At 39.3% G+C, this 19,314-nt stretch overlaps 1 protein-coding gene across 3 annotated transcripts in view; it reads left to right on the top strand.

Moving 5' to 3' along the window:
- The window catches only part of EBF2 (early B cell factor 2), a 238,991-nt gene that overhangs the window by 182,611 nt on the left and 37,066 nt on the right, over positions 1-19,314 (top strand). For 2 of the 3 annotated variants that reach the window (XM_025210136.1, XM_006028712.3), the window contains 4 exons: positions 5,286-5,367; positions 15,959-16,076; positions 17,834-17,964; positions 18,596-18,722. In XM_025210136.1, coding sequence (XP_025065921.1) covers positions 5,286-5,367; positions 15,959-16,076; positions 17,834-17,964; positions 18,596-18,722 — 458 coding nt within the window. Of the gene's footprint in view, positions 1-5,285; positions 5,368-15,958; positions 16,077-17,833; positions 17,965-18,414; positions 18,493-18,595; positions 18,723-19,314 lie in introns of all 3 variants that reach the window. The other variant, XM_025210135.1, reaches the window with a different exon arrangement.

Below are 19,314 nucleotides of genomic sequence, written 5' to 3'. Positions count from 1 at the left end.
AGCAATGTATCAAAAGTGGCTGCCACAATTAAGCACGTGCTGGCTGTTTGGCTCGGCCCTTAAAGTGGCAGGCGCCAACAGTGCCCTGCCACAGTGTTCTGTTGCCTTTTATCTGTTCTTCCAACTCCATTTCTTCCCTCATGCCCTTCCTTATACCTGGAATGCCTAGTAGGTTCCAAGTAATCTGTGATAAGCATCCTTGCTCTCCTTCCAGTGGCTCCCCAAACCCTGTCTGATCCTCCCCAAACCCTGTCTGATCCTCCTAACTACCAGCTTACTACACTCAAATGCCTTGTCCCTTATCTTCATTGCATGTATTAGAGATGAACTGAGTTCTATCTCTGAGGTCCTGAGTGATCTTAGCTTTAAAGTTGATGGGTATCAGTCCCTTAGGTTGCTAAGCTTTCTGTAAAATGGAATTAATTGTTTCTTCTGATGTTGTTTTTAAATATTATTTATAGGCTTATACTATTGGCTAGGGGCTTCAGCTGAGATTGGGATTCCCATATGTTAGGCACAGTACCTATATGTATAAATATATTGTTTCAGCCCCAGTGAAACTATATTTTAGACAGACAGAGACTAGAAGAACAGAATTATCATCCTCTACTTCAGTGACAGGGAAGGCAGTCACAAGAAAGATTTCAAGGACTTGCCCAAAGTCTGGCCAAAGTGCAGAGCTGAACTCAGGTGCCAGTCCCATGCGAACTGTACCAGATCATCCTTCATCTATACATAAAGAATTGTGTACAACTACAGTACCCTATAAATTAGAACTGATGATAGTGACAAGTTGAACAGGTATTTGATGGTCTGGCCAGAGGCTTCCAAAATGCCACCTCAAAGGCATCCTCTGACTAGACAGATGGTCCTCAAGTTGCAGGGGAACACACACACACACACACACACACACACACGCACACACACGTGTGCGTGTGTGTAACTTAGTTTTTAGGCCTGTGCATTAAAATATCTGGGTCTTTTATAGTGCTGTCATAAATTTTAATGGTAGTCATTCAAAATAAGCTAAGTTTTCTTTCAGTGTCTAGAATGTTGATATACAGGATGAATGGGCTATACTTCTTACTACTTGGCTAGAATTTGAATCATCTGTTAAACCCATAGCTTGCACTGGTCTTAAAAGGAACAAAGGCCAGCTAAGAAATGGAGAACTGGGTTCAATTTTTTTTTCTAAAGGTTCAAATTTAAAAATAATAAAGCCCTTCTGTGATGCTCCTGTTATGTCTAAACCAGCTTTAGTCAGTTCAACTCCTTGCTTTCTTCCCATACCTCCACTAACAATTATTTTTATTCTAATGCCTCAATAAATATAAATGCCTTTCTCAGATGTAACTATTTAAAATGTACATGTATACATAATGTCAGACCAAATACTTTATGAGAATGCCCAGTTGCAGTTAAAATTAATTGTAAAATATCCAGGATAATAAAAAGACTGACCTGGTTCAACTTGGGGAAAGAAGAAAATCATTCTGTGTATATAAATCTAAAAGTGGAGAAGAAGGGGCAAAGGCTGAGATTAAGGCACTTTAGAGTAGCCCCTGGGCTTCAGAGAGAAGAGACCCACAATGAAAACAATGGTTGAGTGTTGTTATAATGCTAAATTGTTAAGTACCAAGGACAAAAATTTCAGAAGCAGCATGATGCTCAATTTAAGATAGCTTAAAGGACCTGATTTTCAGAGGGGCAGATATTCCTTTAAGGGTCTCTCAACTTGGACACCCCAAATCACTAGGTGTTGAAGACCTTGGCACAAATCCCATTGTTCCCAGTGTGGTGAGATGCTAAGTGCTCTCCCGTCAATGTGGCCAATGAGAGATACTTTGCATCATGGAGGTGGAAATCAGTCCTAAAAGAAGTAGCATATAGTTTTCCTTGAATATTTAGGACTACACGAGATTTATCAGTTAGTGAAAATCAGCCTTATTTTATTAAGTCTGAGCCAGTCCCCATGCTGCTTGTGCTTGGTGGATTTATACCAACCGATGATCTGGCTTCAGGTATTTTGGATTTGGTTAAAGACCCTGTTCAAGTCCACTAAACCTGGTAAAGTGGAGTCAAAGTTGCTTTTAAAGAATTCATAATGCCTATCTACCTATTTTAGAATTTTGTATTGCACGTTACTATGGTATCATAACAGTTTGCAAGGTAAATTAAATCAACAATGTGATGTTTCTAATAAACTTTCTATACTCTCCTGATTTTCGTTCTTTGGTTATAGGAAGTTCTGGTTGGGTGGAATCTCTCTCTCTTTAGACATAGAAGGAAATACAAGTTGTGTGTGTAAGTGTGCACACACATGTGTGTAGGTGTATGAGTTTTGTGTTTTAGTTGGAAATGCATTTTCTGATTGATTTAGTCCTCATTTCTGTTTTCATATTATCCATGAACAGGTCATCTTTCTGATGATTTATTTGCCATTACTCTACACTACCAATTAATCTGTGGTTTCTGGCAACTGATTTCCACGTCTTTGTGTGGGAGAGCTGGTTCTGTTAGTCATGTGGAATTGGTTTCTTTTTGTAGATGACCTGAGCTCCATAAATAGGAGTTCCTTTATGTGTTTGCAAATTATCTGTGAGCATTTGTGGCAGTTCATATGCAGCAAAAAAAAGCTTTGTATGTGAGAGTACTTCTAGATTGAACTCTCACACCAGTATTAAAGTGCATTAGTATACCCGTTTTAACCCTCTATAAACCAATTTGTAAATACTATCTTGCTTACCAAAACATTCAAACAACAGCAGCTGTGAATACTAGCAAAAGACTTATTTGCAAGAGTATTAGTGAGTATGTATATATTTCCATTTTTCTTTCCTTGCTTAGCATTCCTCCTAAGACATAAAGTTCTGTATGATTTTTAGTTCTAAGTATAACCAGGTGACTAGGGCTCTGTTCATAGAAGTTGCCTTCTAACAAGGGAGCATTGATCCATTTTTCACCAGTGAACTTGAATACAAAGTGAAAGAGACTGCAGTAGTGACGCTGTGTTTTACCTGTATCACATAAAGAACCAAGGAGGTGGTGGAATTATTAGCAAAAATTAAATGATGAGTCTAAATAATAATTTGTGAAACATGCAAGAAAAAGGGTAAAGCATGCTTGAAATACTAAAAATAACAGAATCTTTTCATACAGCAAAAGCCCATAGGAAGATATTTTTGGTACTGGTCATATTTATTATCTCATCTAGGTCTTTTGTTTTTATTTGTTGGCAGTAGTTTTATGCTTTTGGTCTATTTGTTTAAGCTACATACAAATGGATCAAATTCTTCGGTATTTCTTTGTGTCTTTGAAGAAGATGGAACGGAAGAGCCAGGATCATGAGAAGGGCAAACAAAATCACGTTAGCAAGAAAGTTGATTTTATTATTATTATTGTTATTACTTTTGTTGTTTGTAAACCCTTGAAAATATACATCTTTCTCCTTTAAAGTTCTTATTCAAGGCATGAATGTGAGAGTTCTGAAGGGACTTTGGGACTGCGGTAAAAAATCGTTGTCATAGTAACAGAAAGGGAAATAGGCCTAGCTCACCTGGGACTTTAACTTACTGCAAAAGCTGATTTTTTTGGGGGGGTGGGGGGGTAAGGAAAGCGCTCAGCAAGAGAAATTAATAAATAAATCCTTCATTGTATTCTAAACCAGTTCTTTAACTATTTAAAATATTTTTATACCTATATCTTCCTTACAAACTTCACAAATTTCCTTGTCCTGAAAAAAAATTGTTTTTTTATCCAAGTACTAAAAGGGAGTTGCAAAAAAATATTTGAATTCATGAAAGAATTTCTTGCTGTTCCTGTTTACATCGCGAAAGCATGGCTGTTTCAATTTTTAATCTGACAGGTGCAAGTGTTTGCTAACAATTGTGTAGTCACTCATATTTCATAGAATTCACAAGTTTAATAGGTGACTAGATTAGTGCACAGGGAAGACTACTTATTTGTAGCTTCACATGGAAGAATTTTGCACCTTAGAGCCTGTAGAGAAACAGCTTTCTAGTGATAGTATTCCAAAGTGCAAAATGCAAGCAGTTTAGTCTGTAATGTCCACTACGTCTGTGAAGACTGCTGTGATGAAATCTAGTTAAATGCAAACTACAACAGCAGTGAATTATAAAGCGGCAAATATTTGTGTGTTTCATCAAATAAAAGTAATTTATGCGGTTGCTTTACAACCACTAGCATATATACAGGCTTTAATTTATCCCTTACAGATTGCATCAGCTCTCCCGTATTTCCTTAACTTGTGTTATCCTCTTTTTTAATAGTTGGTTTAAGAGTACAATTTGGATCATCAGCAGTTCTCTGTACTTCACTAAAAAGTGAATACCTAAAAGGTACTTTCGACATATAATGTAGCCAGCTTTTTTTTTTTTTAAGCATCCAAAGTAATTTGGGGTTGTACGCCTCTCCATGTCACTTTGTGTCGTTCTTATAATAGCATTATCCTTCCAACACAGTTGCACAAAAGAACTACAACAGTGATTCTCAACTCTTTTAGACAAAAGGCAATCCTTGTTAGGCTCAAGATACCTCTCCTTAGATTCAGATAACCCCTTGGAAAATGCCAGCTCTTAGTTTTCGCCCATTTTTTTTACTACAAAAAATAATAAAGCAGCTTTTCTCTTGGAAAGACTCAAGGACCACAACAGGGTACAATGTTTTTAACATTATGGATTCCTGTTTAAAAACTCTGGGTTTATCTTGTGAATCATGTTTGCACATCTAAATGTTAACAATGTGTGGCACCCTATGGCACCCATGAAAATAGCTCAAGGTACCCCAGGGTGTGGTGGCACCCTGGTGGAGAATCACTACCTACACAGTCAGCAGAAGAAACTGACTATATGACAAAGGGAAAAATAAGTGAAATTAACTAAAGAAAAAGTTAAGTCAGACATACAAGGTAAGGAAAGTCAGGAAAAACAGATTGAGATTCTCAGCTGGAGTAAACAGGTATATCTCTTTTAAAGACATTGGAATAGTGCTTGCACTTGGAAGGGTTTTAATATCCCTTTTCAATTACAATCACATTAGATGCTACTTACAGGTCAAACGGTTAAAAAAAAAAAAAAAAAAAAAAAAAAGAAAAGTTCAAATTTTTTTTAAGTTGTCAGGTTCCAGTTAAATGAAGCCTGTCTGTTGATCTACCATCATGTAAATTGCTCTGCTCTGATACACAACTGTATCAACATGAAACTGGTTGATAATGATAGATGTTAATTTACTGTTAATAAAAATGACACAGTCCCTTATCATTGCAGATTCTTCTTAAAATTTTTCCTCAAGTGCAATCAGAATTGTCTGAAAACAGCAGGGAACCCCAGAGATATGAGACGGTTCCAGGTAAGTGTTACGAGACTCAGCACTAAGTTGTCTTTTTTTTCCTTTTTTAAAATATGTGTGTGCGTGTATTCACCTACATTGTTAGTAATAAATGTAATGCCCTTAAATGATAAACCTGATAAACAATAAATAAATGATAAATAATACTGTTAAAGCTTTTCTTTATCTGCTGTGTTTAAGCCTCTTTTCCCCCCTTCCCTGCTTTCCCCACTCTGAATCCCGAAGGGGGAGTGATGTACTGTACCAACCAGCACTGGATATTTGATTTGACACCCTCGGGCAAAGCACTCGCGCATACAGCTGCCCACAGCAGGGATCATGTTTGTGATACTTAGATGCCTCAGAATTTTTCAAAGTAGCTATGTACATGGTACACAAGCAACACCATTCCCCCTCCCCTCCTTTCTAGCTCCCTGACTTTTTAACTCTTTCATAACCTTCCTTTCAGCCTCTTGAAAAACAGCAGCCAAAACAGTCATGGTCACTTTAAGATCTCATGCGGCAAAGCAACAAGACCCATGGGACAATGACCCAGCTGCTTTGCAGTGAAATCTGCCACTGGTTTCATCATAGTTGTCGCTGATGTATTGAAAATACCAGCTAATAAAAACACAGAGGGAGGTGAAGTGTGTCAGGTTGGAAACACCAGCAAGAAGAAAGGCACAGTTTCTCCTTGCCCCTATGCTAATCTTTTGAACAAGTAGCTTTATTTCATAAATATCTCACTTGTAATTCACTCCTAACAAAAATTAAACAACCTTTCCCCCCCCAAATGTTCCCTGCGCATATGGGTAGTTTGGTGATAAGAAAGGTGCCATTTTTAGAGGCTGGTGAGGAAAACTGACCTCAAAACTGGTTCATCTCTTGGTCAAGTAGACAAGTGACTAGATTTCCAGTGAGAGGAACTGCATTTGGTCCCTGACTTCTTCACTAGCTCCATGAGCAACCTTGGGCGGGTCATTTCACTTCTCTTTGCCTCAGACTTTCCACCTCTAAATGAGGATAATAAAGTTCACTCACCTCTGTAAATGCTCCTTGGCCCTGATTCAGGAAAACACTTCAGAATGTATATATGTCTTTCCTGAATTAGGGCCTAGGAAATCGCCAAATGAAAAAAAGAGTATGTTTAAGTGGGGGCTAGTATTCATGATTAATATTACTATTAGAGCTGCTCCGCTTGCATCTTTCATCAGCTGTTCTATCATTATCATCATTGATACAAACAATGAGTGCAGTCAGTTTGTAAAGGGAGGCATGGCTTTCTGACTGTCAAAGAACACTTGAAATTATGAGATCTGGGTTGTTCTCCTGACTCTGTAATAAGACTTTTTTTTGTAGCTGCTTGGATAAATTACTGCACCTCTTCATGCTCCAGAGTCATACTTTGTGAGAATTCTGAGAACTGGTCAAAATGTTGCCATCAAAGCCTTCTGGACAGAATATAGCTTTAATGATAAAACCAATGTGTTCTGTCAAAAATGTTTGTGTTTTTACTGTAAATTTGAAAACTAAAAATTCTGAATGCTGGAAATAAAACTGGAGTGTTTGTTTAACTTTGAAAATCTGAGGCAGTAAAGAACATTTTGAAACACTCTTGATTTTTTTTTGTGGGAACATAAAAAGTTTCCCAATCAGCTGTATTTACCAGTCAGTGGGCTCAGAGGCTCTGAAGTCTCTGAGTATTTTATGGTTTGTAGTTCAGCTGGTTATAAGCGAGAAGAAGTGATTCTGTAACGCAAGAAGAAAGTTTAAGGAGCCTGCCTTCAGTATTTGTACAGAAACTAGTGCAGTGTAATCCCAGTTGGTAACTGGAGTTTATGCTGGGGCCAAAATACAAATAACAATATTGGTTACAGAATGACCTGAAGCCAAACACTGGCTCCAAACACATCTAAACTTTTAGAGAGATGCAGTGGTGATTTCAGTCTTTCGCAGTGAGTAAAACCCGCTGAATTTGGACCAAGTTCTGAACTGCAGAGAAGTTTGGATTGGAATCCAAATTTTCTGGCTGTGTTCTGCCTATGGTGTTGGCTTTTATTTCACGTTCTACCGCCTTGTTTCTAAGATGGTGATGTTATTCAACCTGACTGAATTTATATTTCCAGTTGAACATGGAACAAGTAGAATGAAATCAGTCTTACAGAATTACATGGTTACTGAGTGATTATCTTTAACATATCCACCTGGCATGCCCCTCTCACGTGCAAGGAAGTGCAGCCTTTCAGTAGTTTTTGAACTTTTGACCAAAATCAGCAGCTTATTGGAGATGAGCTAGGATATGCTCTTCCTCATCTGGGCTCTCTACCTCACTGCACGCCAAGCCTGAGAAGTCAGGGCCAAGTGAAACTCTGGTTTGTTTTGCAAGGCTCATATAAATTCCTGTAATTTCCACCCTTGTGGGTTCATGCCCTTCAAGTTTGACTTCAAACCCAAAAGTTCATCAAGAGACTTGGTCTAAGCCATCAGGTTTGTTCTAGTTCTGTGTTAAAAGTATTATGCTAGGATGATTGTGATTCATAATAATAAAGCTGATCCCATTTGGAAAAAAATAGCAAAACTTGGATTTATTTAAGTGGGAGAGGAACCTGAGCCTAAATATGTCCAAACTGGGCTTATATTAATGAGCTCTTAGGTTAGCTAGAGCTGCATTAACCATTTTTTTTATAAAAACCGAAAAGTAGGCAATTTAGGTGGAAAAGTAACAACATTTTTCAGCAGCCTTAGTGTGTAGTCACATTCTGTTGCAGGTAAGGACTAGGAAGGTTAGATTAACCAAGAGTAATCAATGAAGGTAGGCAATATATTTTTAAAAAAACCTTGCTTGAACACAGTGCAATGGATCAAGACATATATTAAACTTGGCTGGGAATTCCCTTCTTTTAAATCCACCTGATTCTTTTCTCTCTCAATTTGTGCAAACACCTGTTCATCTGCCTTAGTGTCAGACAGAAGCTGCAGGCACACCCTCCGAGTGTCAGAAGTTAAAATATGCACATCATCCTAAAATACTGGTATGCTCTCACAGTCCAAACACATGTTCATTTTCATTCCACTTGTTAAGCTTTACATCAACAAAGGTAATGAATGTGCCAAGTTTTGTGATTAGGTTAGAAAGGACAGCTGTCAATTCTAGAACTGCAAGACCATCTTGATTTTGTAAAGCAGAGTATGACATGTAGGAGGAAAGAGGGATAGTTTATTGATTCATGATGTAATTCATTAGTTTTCATTCTTGTGCCACACACAGAAAAAACTCGGCCGTTTTCTTGAATAAAGTCTTAGTACTGCTGTTATTAAAACTGTAGTCTTTCAGTATCCTGTGTACTTGTTAAACTTTACTTACTTAAGTAAACTGATTTCATACGACTAACTTTAAGTCTGAGTATGCAGATGTATTTTGCAGGATCATATTTATTTCTACTGTAGCAGCACTTAAAGGAACTTAAAAAGGGATTGGAGACCTATCATACTAGACGATCTAAAAACAAACACAACCCTTTCAACTGCTCACAGTCTGAGATGAGGCTGAAATCTAGTAGAGCTGTTGAAACTGACAGGTTTCCATCCAAAGACACTTCAGAATTTAGTGTGCTGAAAGCATGAATCCTACCATTGACTTTGCTGTTTGACATACAGTCCCAGATGCTATAGGCTGAACTCATACTGTACAGTATTTTTTGAGTTATTTAAGCACAGGATCCTGTTTTTGTGATGACTGGAAGAGTGTCAGGTAAATGGTTTTGATTAGAGATGGATGTGAATTGTTTGGGCATGAATTGGATCATAAAAAGAGTTCAAGGGTGTTGAGATCCAGGGTCTCATTTTTAGGAATGCTCCAGACCTAAGCTATGGCATAGACCAGCTATGACATATTTAAAAACATCTCAATGTTAAATATCATTTATAGCAGACAGTTAAAAAAAGATGAATTGTAAATTTAATACAACTCCAGATGCCTGCAAGTTTTTACTCTAGTCCTTGAGTTTTAGGAACAACACCAGCTGCTTTGTGATCTCATCAAGTGTTTGAAATGTGCTTTGCTACTGGGCAGGAGCTTCACAGACATAATGAAAATCACTTAGCTTATGGCCTTTTTGACCAACACTAAAGCCACTTTTCTACTGTTGAAATAAGCCACATATTTCAAGGCATGATGATTTTGTATTGTTAAATTACATCTAGCATAAATGTACTTTTATTGTGGCTAGCACACCTCTTACTTGCAAGCAACCTTCTGGATTAGTCAGGAACAAAAACCTGCCTTCTATTGCTGATTCTACCTCTGACTCAATCTGTGACCGTGAGCATGTCAAAACATCTAGTCAGCCCTTCTCTCCATCTATACATTGGCACATCTGTACCTTAAGGGGTGTTTGTGAGGTTTAAGTAATGTTTTCAAAGTGTATGGAAGTACTTGGTTGAGGCTGTATAAGTGGAAGGCAGTATTTATAAAACCAGAACTTTTGATGGAGGAAGCCAATTGCCATGAATGCTCAGATTTTGTGTTCATGTCACTCAAAATCCTGGCTGCCACCAGAGGGATTGAAAGAAACCCACTGGAGGTAAAACCATAGAATGTTACACTTGAACTAAAATGTTGTCAAGACAGTAGTTCCTAACTTTATCTCATCCCCAGTGCAACTGTAGAGACTGTAAAGGAGTCATCTGCTGTATTGTTATATTATATGAATCAGGGGTGAGATCTGAAATGGCACAATGCTGTCTTATACCAGCTGATGATCTGGCCTGTTTTTGTTTGTCTGTTTGTTTTTAAAATTTGGTCGACTGTTCAATCAGCCTTACTACTGACTTTGACTTCAGCTGAACTGGAAATGTACCAGTGGTACCTTCATAGGTACCTTCGTATTCATCCTCGCTGAATTCTCAGAGGGCAGTTTCCCTAGGAGCAGTGTAGAAAAACCTGATACACTCCACTCAATTTAATGAGGATTTCTTCCAGGGAACTTGACTGAAGTCCAGTAATGCTTAACGGTAATAACCAGTACATAATGGGGGACAGTAATTCTGTTGAATTGAGATGAGGCACTATGGGCACTTATACACGTGCATTGGAGCACACTTCATTAATTGATTAATCAAGTCTGCTGGAGAGTCTGCTGTCTCTCAGAGCTGCTCTAATTAAAGCACCTCTCCCCCCCCCCCCCCCCCCCCCGAGCATGTGTATAAATGCCCTATAATTAAAATGCTTCAACTGAGACCCATAGCTAAAGCATTAGCCACCTGTTGTTTGGGAATTCTGCTTGCTCCAGGACTGTCCTGATTAAGCAGATCCTATAGCATGGTCCTAATTCAGAAAAGATATGGGCCACAGAATATGCTCTGTAATCACAAATTACTGTGTAATGGTGCAATTTATAGTGACAAAAACCCCAGAAAGAGCAGCACTCTGTGAGTTTGCCAGAAATCTTATTGTGAGATATCCACTACCAGGTTTTCTACCTTAGTTCACTGGGAGGGGAGCAGGAGGAAAGCAAAAATGAGGAAGAATCTCATATACCTGGGGAGATTCCTTCCTGAACTATGTTTGGCTGGATCAGCTCATCCCTGTGTGTATGAGAAAGGCTAAACACATTTTAGGAATTCATACATCTGATATGTTTTAATGTGCTAGAGAATGTAGTCCTCCCTCTTAGGCCCCTTTCCTGAAATGAGGTCATGTGGACAGTCCCCTGTGCCTATGTGGATTTCACTGCAGGAGCAAACTCTAAGTGTGGAACGCCTCATTGAAATCAATAGAAGTTTTGTGCAAAGAGAGGTTGCTGGCATTTTTATAGATTGTGTTGCCCATCCTGAATCCAACTATGCAGCAAACAGAATACTAAATGTCTACTCCTGAATTACTCATTGAACCAAAACTGCCAATGACATCAATGGGAGTTTTGTCAGAGTGAAGACAACAGGATGAAGCCTGGCACATATTATATTTTCATTCACTCAGCTGGAAAATGATAATAATTTAAAAAATTTACATAATAGTTATTCTTTGGAAAAGTTAAAATAATATGGTACTGTGACTGCATGGTTGTAAAGGAAAGTGCATCAGGAATTCAATATTGTTTCCAGATGTAAGATGTCATAAAGAACTTTTTCCACACTTGGAATGGGAGCAGAGATTTTTTTTAGAGATGATTTACACAGATGTGTTGTATGTAACTGTACGTGTGCTTGGTGAGTGAGTATGCATATGGAAATGAGTGTATATATTGAGATACAGGCTTCCCTCACTTTATGCTGTACATGCATTCCTGGAAAATGGTGCATAATTTGTATTCGCATAAAGGGAACCCACTTTACAGTGTAACAAATAGGGATATGTTCCAAGACCTTGACTGTACTGACCCCTGGACCCATTTCTACCACTTCTACAAAACAATTTTGGTATTCATCAGCACCAGACAGTAGGAGATAGAGGTAGCAGATAAGCTAGCGGGACGCTTAGAAGTCATAATGGGGATGGCAACTACAGAAACACATCACAGACAACGAGCGAGGAGCACAGATGCACACAGGAGACTATATTTTGGTGCATGTCACTCCCATAATGCACCACACAAAGCAGCTGACTGCAGGCTTCCACCACACTGATCGCATAAGAGTGAATTTACCTCACATATAACCAAGTTTTGGTATAAAAAGGTTATTGCATAAGAGCAAATTTGCACATACAGAACCCACATAAAGTGAGGAAAACCTGTACTTCAATAATGTGTGTATGTGTGTGTCCAGTTATAAGTTAGAATGGCAAGGGTTTGGGACTATGAAAGTATAGATGTGACAAGTATGTGAAAGAAAGAGTACTTTGCATGTGTAGTACCATTCTTCTCAGGGTTGTGAGGCATTTGGTAACACCAGCTAGTTTTGCAACACATCTTTAATGTAGCTCAAGAACGCCTCTCTGTTATCACCCTAACTTTATTGAAATTGGCTCCCTCCAGTAAAGGGGGATGAAATAATAAAGACTTGCAGTTGCAAATGTCCAGCTGCAGGAGTCCAAGGTTTAAAACTTGAGGCTGTTAATCAAAGCTGTCTAGACTGATCTCCGCTGTCAGAAGTGGGAAGCAAGAGAGGTAATCTCTAAGGTACCCGGGTACAGATCTGTAAATTAGAGCTGGCATTTGGGATCATGCTTGGAAGCCAAAGGAACAGGTCGGCTTATGGATCCCGTTTTTAATATGATAAAGATGGGTAGCACTGCTGTGCTCTGAAGCCTCAGTGTGGTCTTCATGCAGAGAGTGCATTATAATAATCCAACTGGGAAATGAGAATGCTGCAGAGATGCAGTGAGTAAAGGTTTCTAATATTGCAGGGGAATGATTATCTGGTATCTGTGACCTCAGAGCCAAAAAGAGGAAACCTTCAGAGTAGCAAAGAGACTCTTAGGAACTGCCAAAAAAACAACTTAGTAGGCTTCACGTCTGTCTCCATTATTCTGGTGGGAATCTAGATTCAGATCAGTGAAGGAATAGTATATTGCCTAGGTGTTTTCCTATTTCAACTGGACAAACCACTACAGACTTCAGATATTCTGCTAATGTCATTGTTCACAGGACTGGATAACTCGGGCAATTGGGGAGCAACATGTTTTTTTTCTAGGCTATTTAGTTCAAGTCTAGTCCGGACCAGCTGTGACCACAAGCTATGTGGTCACTAAAGGGTATTGACTGGCCTGTAGGAAATATATTGGTGTTTTTATTCCATTCCCTGGGGCCTAGAATTCACCACAGTCACAACACTGAAACTAATCAGTGATCTTAACGAAAGGAAGATCAATCAAGTGGGCATAGAGTTGGAACTATCAACTCATCAGAAGAGGTGGTCCTATTAGATCAGGAATTGGACACCATGGCAGAGGGCAATTTGCTTGAGTTGTAGCAAATCTGAGGACTTGCATCTCCAAGTAAATTATATCAGCATCTACAAGGAAGTTATACCAGTCCTAAATACATGTAAAGAAAAAACATGTAAAGAAAAATCTCAGTGTGTGTTATGATCTTAGAATGACGAGTGATACTGATGGATATGCCTTCAGAAGACATTGGTGAAAATACATATAAATGGTTAATAAGGTAATGGTAAGAAATGTTGACCTTGATTTGTTTAGCTAAGATGTAAAGATTTTTGAAGGTCAAAGGTGTTCTTGTGTAGTGTTTTGGAGTCTAACTGTGTCTGACCCTCTAACATTAAGCTGCTGTGGCCTGCAGTTTTGAAGAGTGAAGCAAACCAGGGGGAAAGAGAGAAGGGGGAGAGAACAGGAAATGGAGTGAGGTGTTTCAGGAAGTTGTCAGGAGTTGACTGATTGATTCCAGATGGAAAGGGTCACCCTCCATGACCCAGGAAATACTCACAGGGGGAAAGTAGTTGGCTTGTGAAAGGGGAGGGCCTGGGAGTTAGAGACTATGGTGGAATGCACATTCCTCTTCCTTTTCTTCTTAAAACACTGGGTTTTAATCTTCAGTATTAAACAATTTCATTGTTTATCTTCACCAGATGAAGGGACAAAATGGAACTCAGTCTAGATCTCTAGTAACCTTGTATCCATAATCTAAGGTGTCCGTACTGTTTAGCCTAGATAAAAGGAGAAGGACAAAGATCTCTTTTCCAGAATTTTGGTAATGCCTAAGGAGGGCTTGAACAAAATGTCAGGACAAAGCACGGTTGAAAGCTTTGGGAAAAAGTTCCAGACCAAATTCTGCACTGTGGGACTACCTCTAAGAATGGTTTCATTTGTGTTCTTTTGGCCCCAGCCTGTGAGGTGCCATTACCTTCACTTCCCAGTGATGATCTTGAGAGATGCCACAGTGGAACCACTCTTGGATATGAGCAATTCCTGCCCACTGTGCTCAGTACCTGGCAAGACTGAAGGCTCTCCTGGAAGTCACCACTTGCACTGCAGGGAGCTTTAGAACATTAACATTGGAAAAAGTATCTTATGTAACACTTACATACTTGCACGCACATGTAACTTGTATACAGTGTGCTCATGTATATTGAAATATATTATGTATAATTGGGATAGATCAGTGTTATATTATATATACATACTGGGTACGTGGTTGGGTTTTTGCATATTATATCGTTGTATATAAATGTAATTGTGTGTGTGTGTGTGTGTGTGTGTGTATGTGTGTATACACACACACTATCCTTTTTGATTTACATTTGTTTGCAATTTAAAATCTTGTCATAAATATTTCAGGCACTGGCATAATTCAGGTTTATTCCCTTGTTACCACACTATGGTCTGCATGGCCAGCTAGAGACTAAAATTTATTTCCATTGTTTAACAGAAAATAATGAAGTGCATCTGAGTGGATTCAGCTATGTCATGTGGGAAATGTTCACTTTGGAACAGAGTCTTGCTCCACCCAAATGTGCAATGATGAAATCAGTTGGCACACAAAAGCAACACATTTTGTGACAGGAATGCATGAGAAATATTAATGTACAGTATGACAAGAGCCTTTTGGAATGAATTAAACTTGTCTTTAAGAAAGAAAGAGTGAGAGCACGCGCACTTTCTTTAAATCAGCAAAATCCTCCAGCAGGGCCAGGTTTTTCCTACTGTGTGCTGAGTACTGTTTATCAACAATTAAAGCCTGTTATTCTTTTACCAATTGCATAAGTACATCTTTAAAGTGCATATACACACGCGGGGTTACATCTACATCTGTGAAATGAAGTAGCTGTTATGAAGTCAGTGGAGCTACACGGACTTCCATGAGTTGAAGATCTAATAAGGCTCGAAAAAGATGCATATTCTTTATGATAGTTATGATAGCTAGGCATTTCTTCTGATGGGTTTAAGGACACGTCTCAGAGTGCATAGAATGAAAATGAATAACAAATAATCTGTCCAGTAGGTGTTTACCTGTGCTTCGTTAGAAGGCAGCCAGGTTGGGCATAAAGGACAAGATTTAAAAAAATAACTAGTGATTTTGAGTGTTTAGGTTGGGACACATTAAAAGGGCCTGTACAGAGCAGAGAGCACATTACCTCTTCTCTCTCAGCTATGCCAGGGGTGTCAAAGATATAGCCTGCATAGTTCCATTATCTAGTCCCAGGTGTTACCCTCAGGTCTTGAGTTGACCCACATGCCACACCTGATGTGCATCATACCGGTCCTGCATGCAGGGGCCAGGACAAAAGCCACCTGTGGTGCCTGCCCCAACTGCTCTGGGACACAAGCTACATGTACTGCCTACTCTGGTTGGTCTGGGACCTGTGCAGCATGTGGGGAGGAAGGCATCCATGGGCCTGATCCAGCACAGCATCACTCCTCTGGTCTTGTAGCTACAGGACATCACAAGAAACCAAACATAGGACCATCTGCAGTTGCTGTTTCATCATACTATGCATGCTGAAGGTGTTATCTGAACCATGTTAAATGGAATTCAATAGAAGCTGAAAATACTTTTCTCCCCTTTGTTAGGGAATATACCCTGCAAGAGATGATTATATTTAACAAACAGAATAGGTTTTTAACTCTGTTGAGTACTGAATACATTACAAGCATAAATACACAAAAGGACTAGTTTACCTGCCTTTTTTTCTCTCTCCTTGAATTATCCAGGTTGTGTTATCAACAACTGTGAACGTTGATGGACATGTATTGGCGGTATCTGACAACATGTTTGTTCATAACAACTCCAAGCATGGGCGGAGGGCGAGGAGACTTGACCCCTCAGAAGGTACAGGACTTTGAAGCCTGGAAAACATTCTCCGCATTTGAGTTTCTGTTTTGAGGGTGGGACAAGGAACTACCCCCTTAGGGTTTTCTGGACAGAAGAGTGGGGAAAAGTGCAAAATGTGGCCCTTCTTATATCTAAGAGATTGACTCTCCAGCCCATTAACTACTTAGCCTGTCCTGTAAAGATGAGAACAGTGTAAAGATGTTTAAATGTTACGTGAATTTCAGACTTAATGCTCAGCTGGGCTATTTTGATTCCAAAGCAAATTAAGCAACATGATATCTTAGTTTAACAAAAACCTTACGAGATATGTATGAAAGGGTGTCACCGGTTTCCTTAAACAAACCGTGTGCAAAGCATAACAGTTCACAGAAGGAAACCAACACTAACAGACTTCAGTTTGTGTGGCCAAGTAAGAATCATACAGTTGTCTATACTCTACACCACGGTTCTTGGGGTAGAATAAAGCCATCAGAAATTTCAGTATCTGTTAAGCTTCAAACTGGGACAACCCCTTCTCTCTCCAACTCAATCCCGTCCACACGCTCCACCTTTTTTCATACAGGCACCACTTAAAAAAGCAATCCTATCTCTGTCTACCTCCCACTTCCCCTGCAGCTAGTGAAAGTGAGAAGAGCTTATGATGTTAGTAGAAGAGACAAGCAAGGTTATTATTTCATTATAATGTTTTGTTGCCCTGCTTCTTAAATGTGCCCTGTATCAACCTAAAGAAGAATTAATGAACTGGAAGAAAATGATTGAATCAGTAAAGAATTTGGAGCGGTGTTAATTCTCCCCCAGCGGGCAGTGAAATGGTAGAAGGAAACTCCCAGGATTCCAAGCCTAGGAAGCCATCCAGTTTTTCCTTGACTGATTGGATGTGATTGACTGGCTGTTCAAAGGAGTCTCATGTTTTTGGAGCCCTGCCAAAGTTCCCCTTCACCTCTGACCCTGTCAACATTGGGAATGGAGTGATGGATTGACTTTGGTTATGGCCTGGAAACCATATTGGGTTCCTGATGGGATGTATAGTCCAGGGGCCTTAAACATATGGAAGAGAGGATAAAAAACCTATTCCATAAAGTCAAGAAAATGATTAGATACTGGTTTTTATAGGAATTGGAGGAAGCATGAGATATTTCCATCTCTTTAACCCATGGGTAAACACAGTGCATTTTAACACATCCTTCCTTCTGCATGTTTTCATTTTTTTGCTCCCGTGATTGTATGATAATAATATTTCTACAGCAGCCTCAACACAGTCATTTAAGTGTTCATTTTTACACGCACTACAGTTGGCTTATTAGGTTTAATGGCAAAATGCTAAATGCCAGTAATGAGTAGGAAAGTAATTAACACCAGCAAACAGAGAACACATTGTATGTATGTATATATGTATGTATTCTGTATTTATTTTTGATTCCTTGGAAGGATAATCAGCCTTTAAGGGTGAACAAATTGAAGGTTCTTGTTCTAGGCCTCAACAGCAGTGGGAATCTGTGCAGCAGTGCAGCTGAACCTCTATAAAGCTGAACCTCTGTGCAGCAGTGCAGTGCAGAACCTCTTTAAATAGGGAGGCCCAGCTGCTCTAAGCTCTGATTTGTATCAGGGCAGCTGGTCCTAGCTTGAGAGGAGCACAAGTAGCTGCTGTGTGGTTATCTGTTCCAGTAGGTTACATCAGCTGTACATCAGTTGTAACCAGCCTTGAAACAAGTTGTAGAAAACGTAACCTGCCACTACTGTTGTTTTTCATTTAGCCACCCCATGCATCAAAGCTATTAGCCCAAGTGAAGGCTGGACTACAGGGGGAGCCATGGTAATCATCATAGGAGACAACTTTTTCGATGGGCTGCAAGTTGTATTTGGGACCATGCTTGTATGGAGTGAGGTAGGCAAATGTTACCTCCTATTGCTAAGCAGATTCAGAATCTGTATCTCCTCACATTGCTAACAGAGAGAAGGAACATGGGGGGACGTGTAATGGTCCATTTTTTATAAGAATACAAGAAAATCTACTAGAAAACTGCTTACAGGAAACACTTTTTCACCCAACACACAGTCCATGAAACTCACAGCCGTACTTTTATCATCTGGGCCAATGGTGTAATAGGATTTTTTAAAAAAAGGGATTTAACAGTTCAGGACTGAAACCAAAACTAAAATCCAAGAATTTTGTAAGAGAAACGAAACTTCAGGCTTCAGGAGATAAACCCACAGCTAGCTAACTGGGGTTGGGGTACGGAAGAGATTTTCCCTGATGGCAATTTACCTAGTAGTTTCCTTATGCGAGGCAGGGAGGGAGAAATTCTCACACCCTTGTCTGAAACACTTTGCATAGCTGTTGAAGACAAGATACTGCACCACATGTACTACTGGGGCAATGGAATTGGGCAAGTCCTATGAAGTAGTTAGTGAAGTATGTTTGCCTACGAAACACAACTTGGGAGTGGATGGATGGGGAGGGAGGGAAAATATCTACATCTTCCCATAACTGCTTTACCCTTTCTGCTGTTTCCCAGTTGATCACACCTCATGCCATTCGAGTCCAGACCCCCCCTCGTCACATCCCTGGCGTAGTCGAAGTTACACTATCATATAAATCAAAACAGTTTTGCAAAGGAGCTCCGGGCAGGTTTATTTACACAGGTAAGTGAACATGATTTACAGGGGAGAGTTGGAGAGTGAGGGTCTTTCTCTTGGTAACTAATATTGACAACTCCTTATTTCATATTGCTGCATGCTGCTTGAAAACCAGTTCGCTATTGGATGTTTTTGGAAGTGTAAGGAGATAGCTTCATTATTGTCTAGAGGTTTTAAGGGACTATTACTACATATGTTAATTTTTTTTGCAGATTAAAGCTTATGCTGTTACACTATGGGTCTTTCTATAGATATATTAAGTATACGGTAACTTGATAGCACTGCCTTACATACTGGAAGATGTTTTATTTATAACAGTATTTATTTTACATTTCTCCCTTGCTGGGGGTAACCTCTCATTTTCAGGAGAGTCCCTGGAGATGGAGAGAATATCTTGTATCTAAAGAAGCCAATGAGTTCAGTGCAAAATAAATCTTGATTGCTTTTTTTAAATTTATAAATAGATTATTAACTAGCTTAGTATCCCACATGTACGTCTGGCAGCAGGAGAACATGGATACATAGATTCATAGATGCTAGGGTTGGAAGGGACCTCAATAGATCATCGAGTCCGACCCCCTGCATAGGCAGGAAAGAG

This window comes from Alligator sinensis, unplaced genomic scaffold (assembly GCF_000455745.1).
Source record: "Alligator sinensis unplaced genomic scaffold, ASM45574v1 scaffold685_1, whole genome shotgun sequence".
NCBI classification, from domain to species: Eukaryota; Metazoa; Chordata; order Crocodylia; family Alligatoridae; genus Alligator; species Alligator sinensis.
Note: the sequence above shows the minus strand (reverse complement) of the source record. Positions and strands in the feature narration are given on the sequence as shown.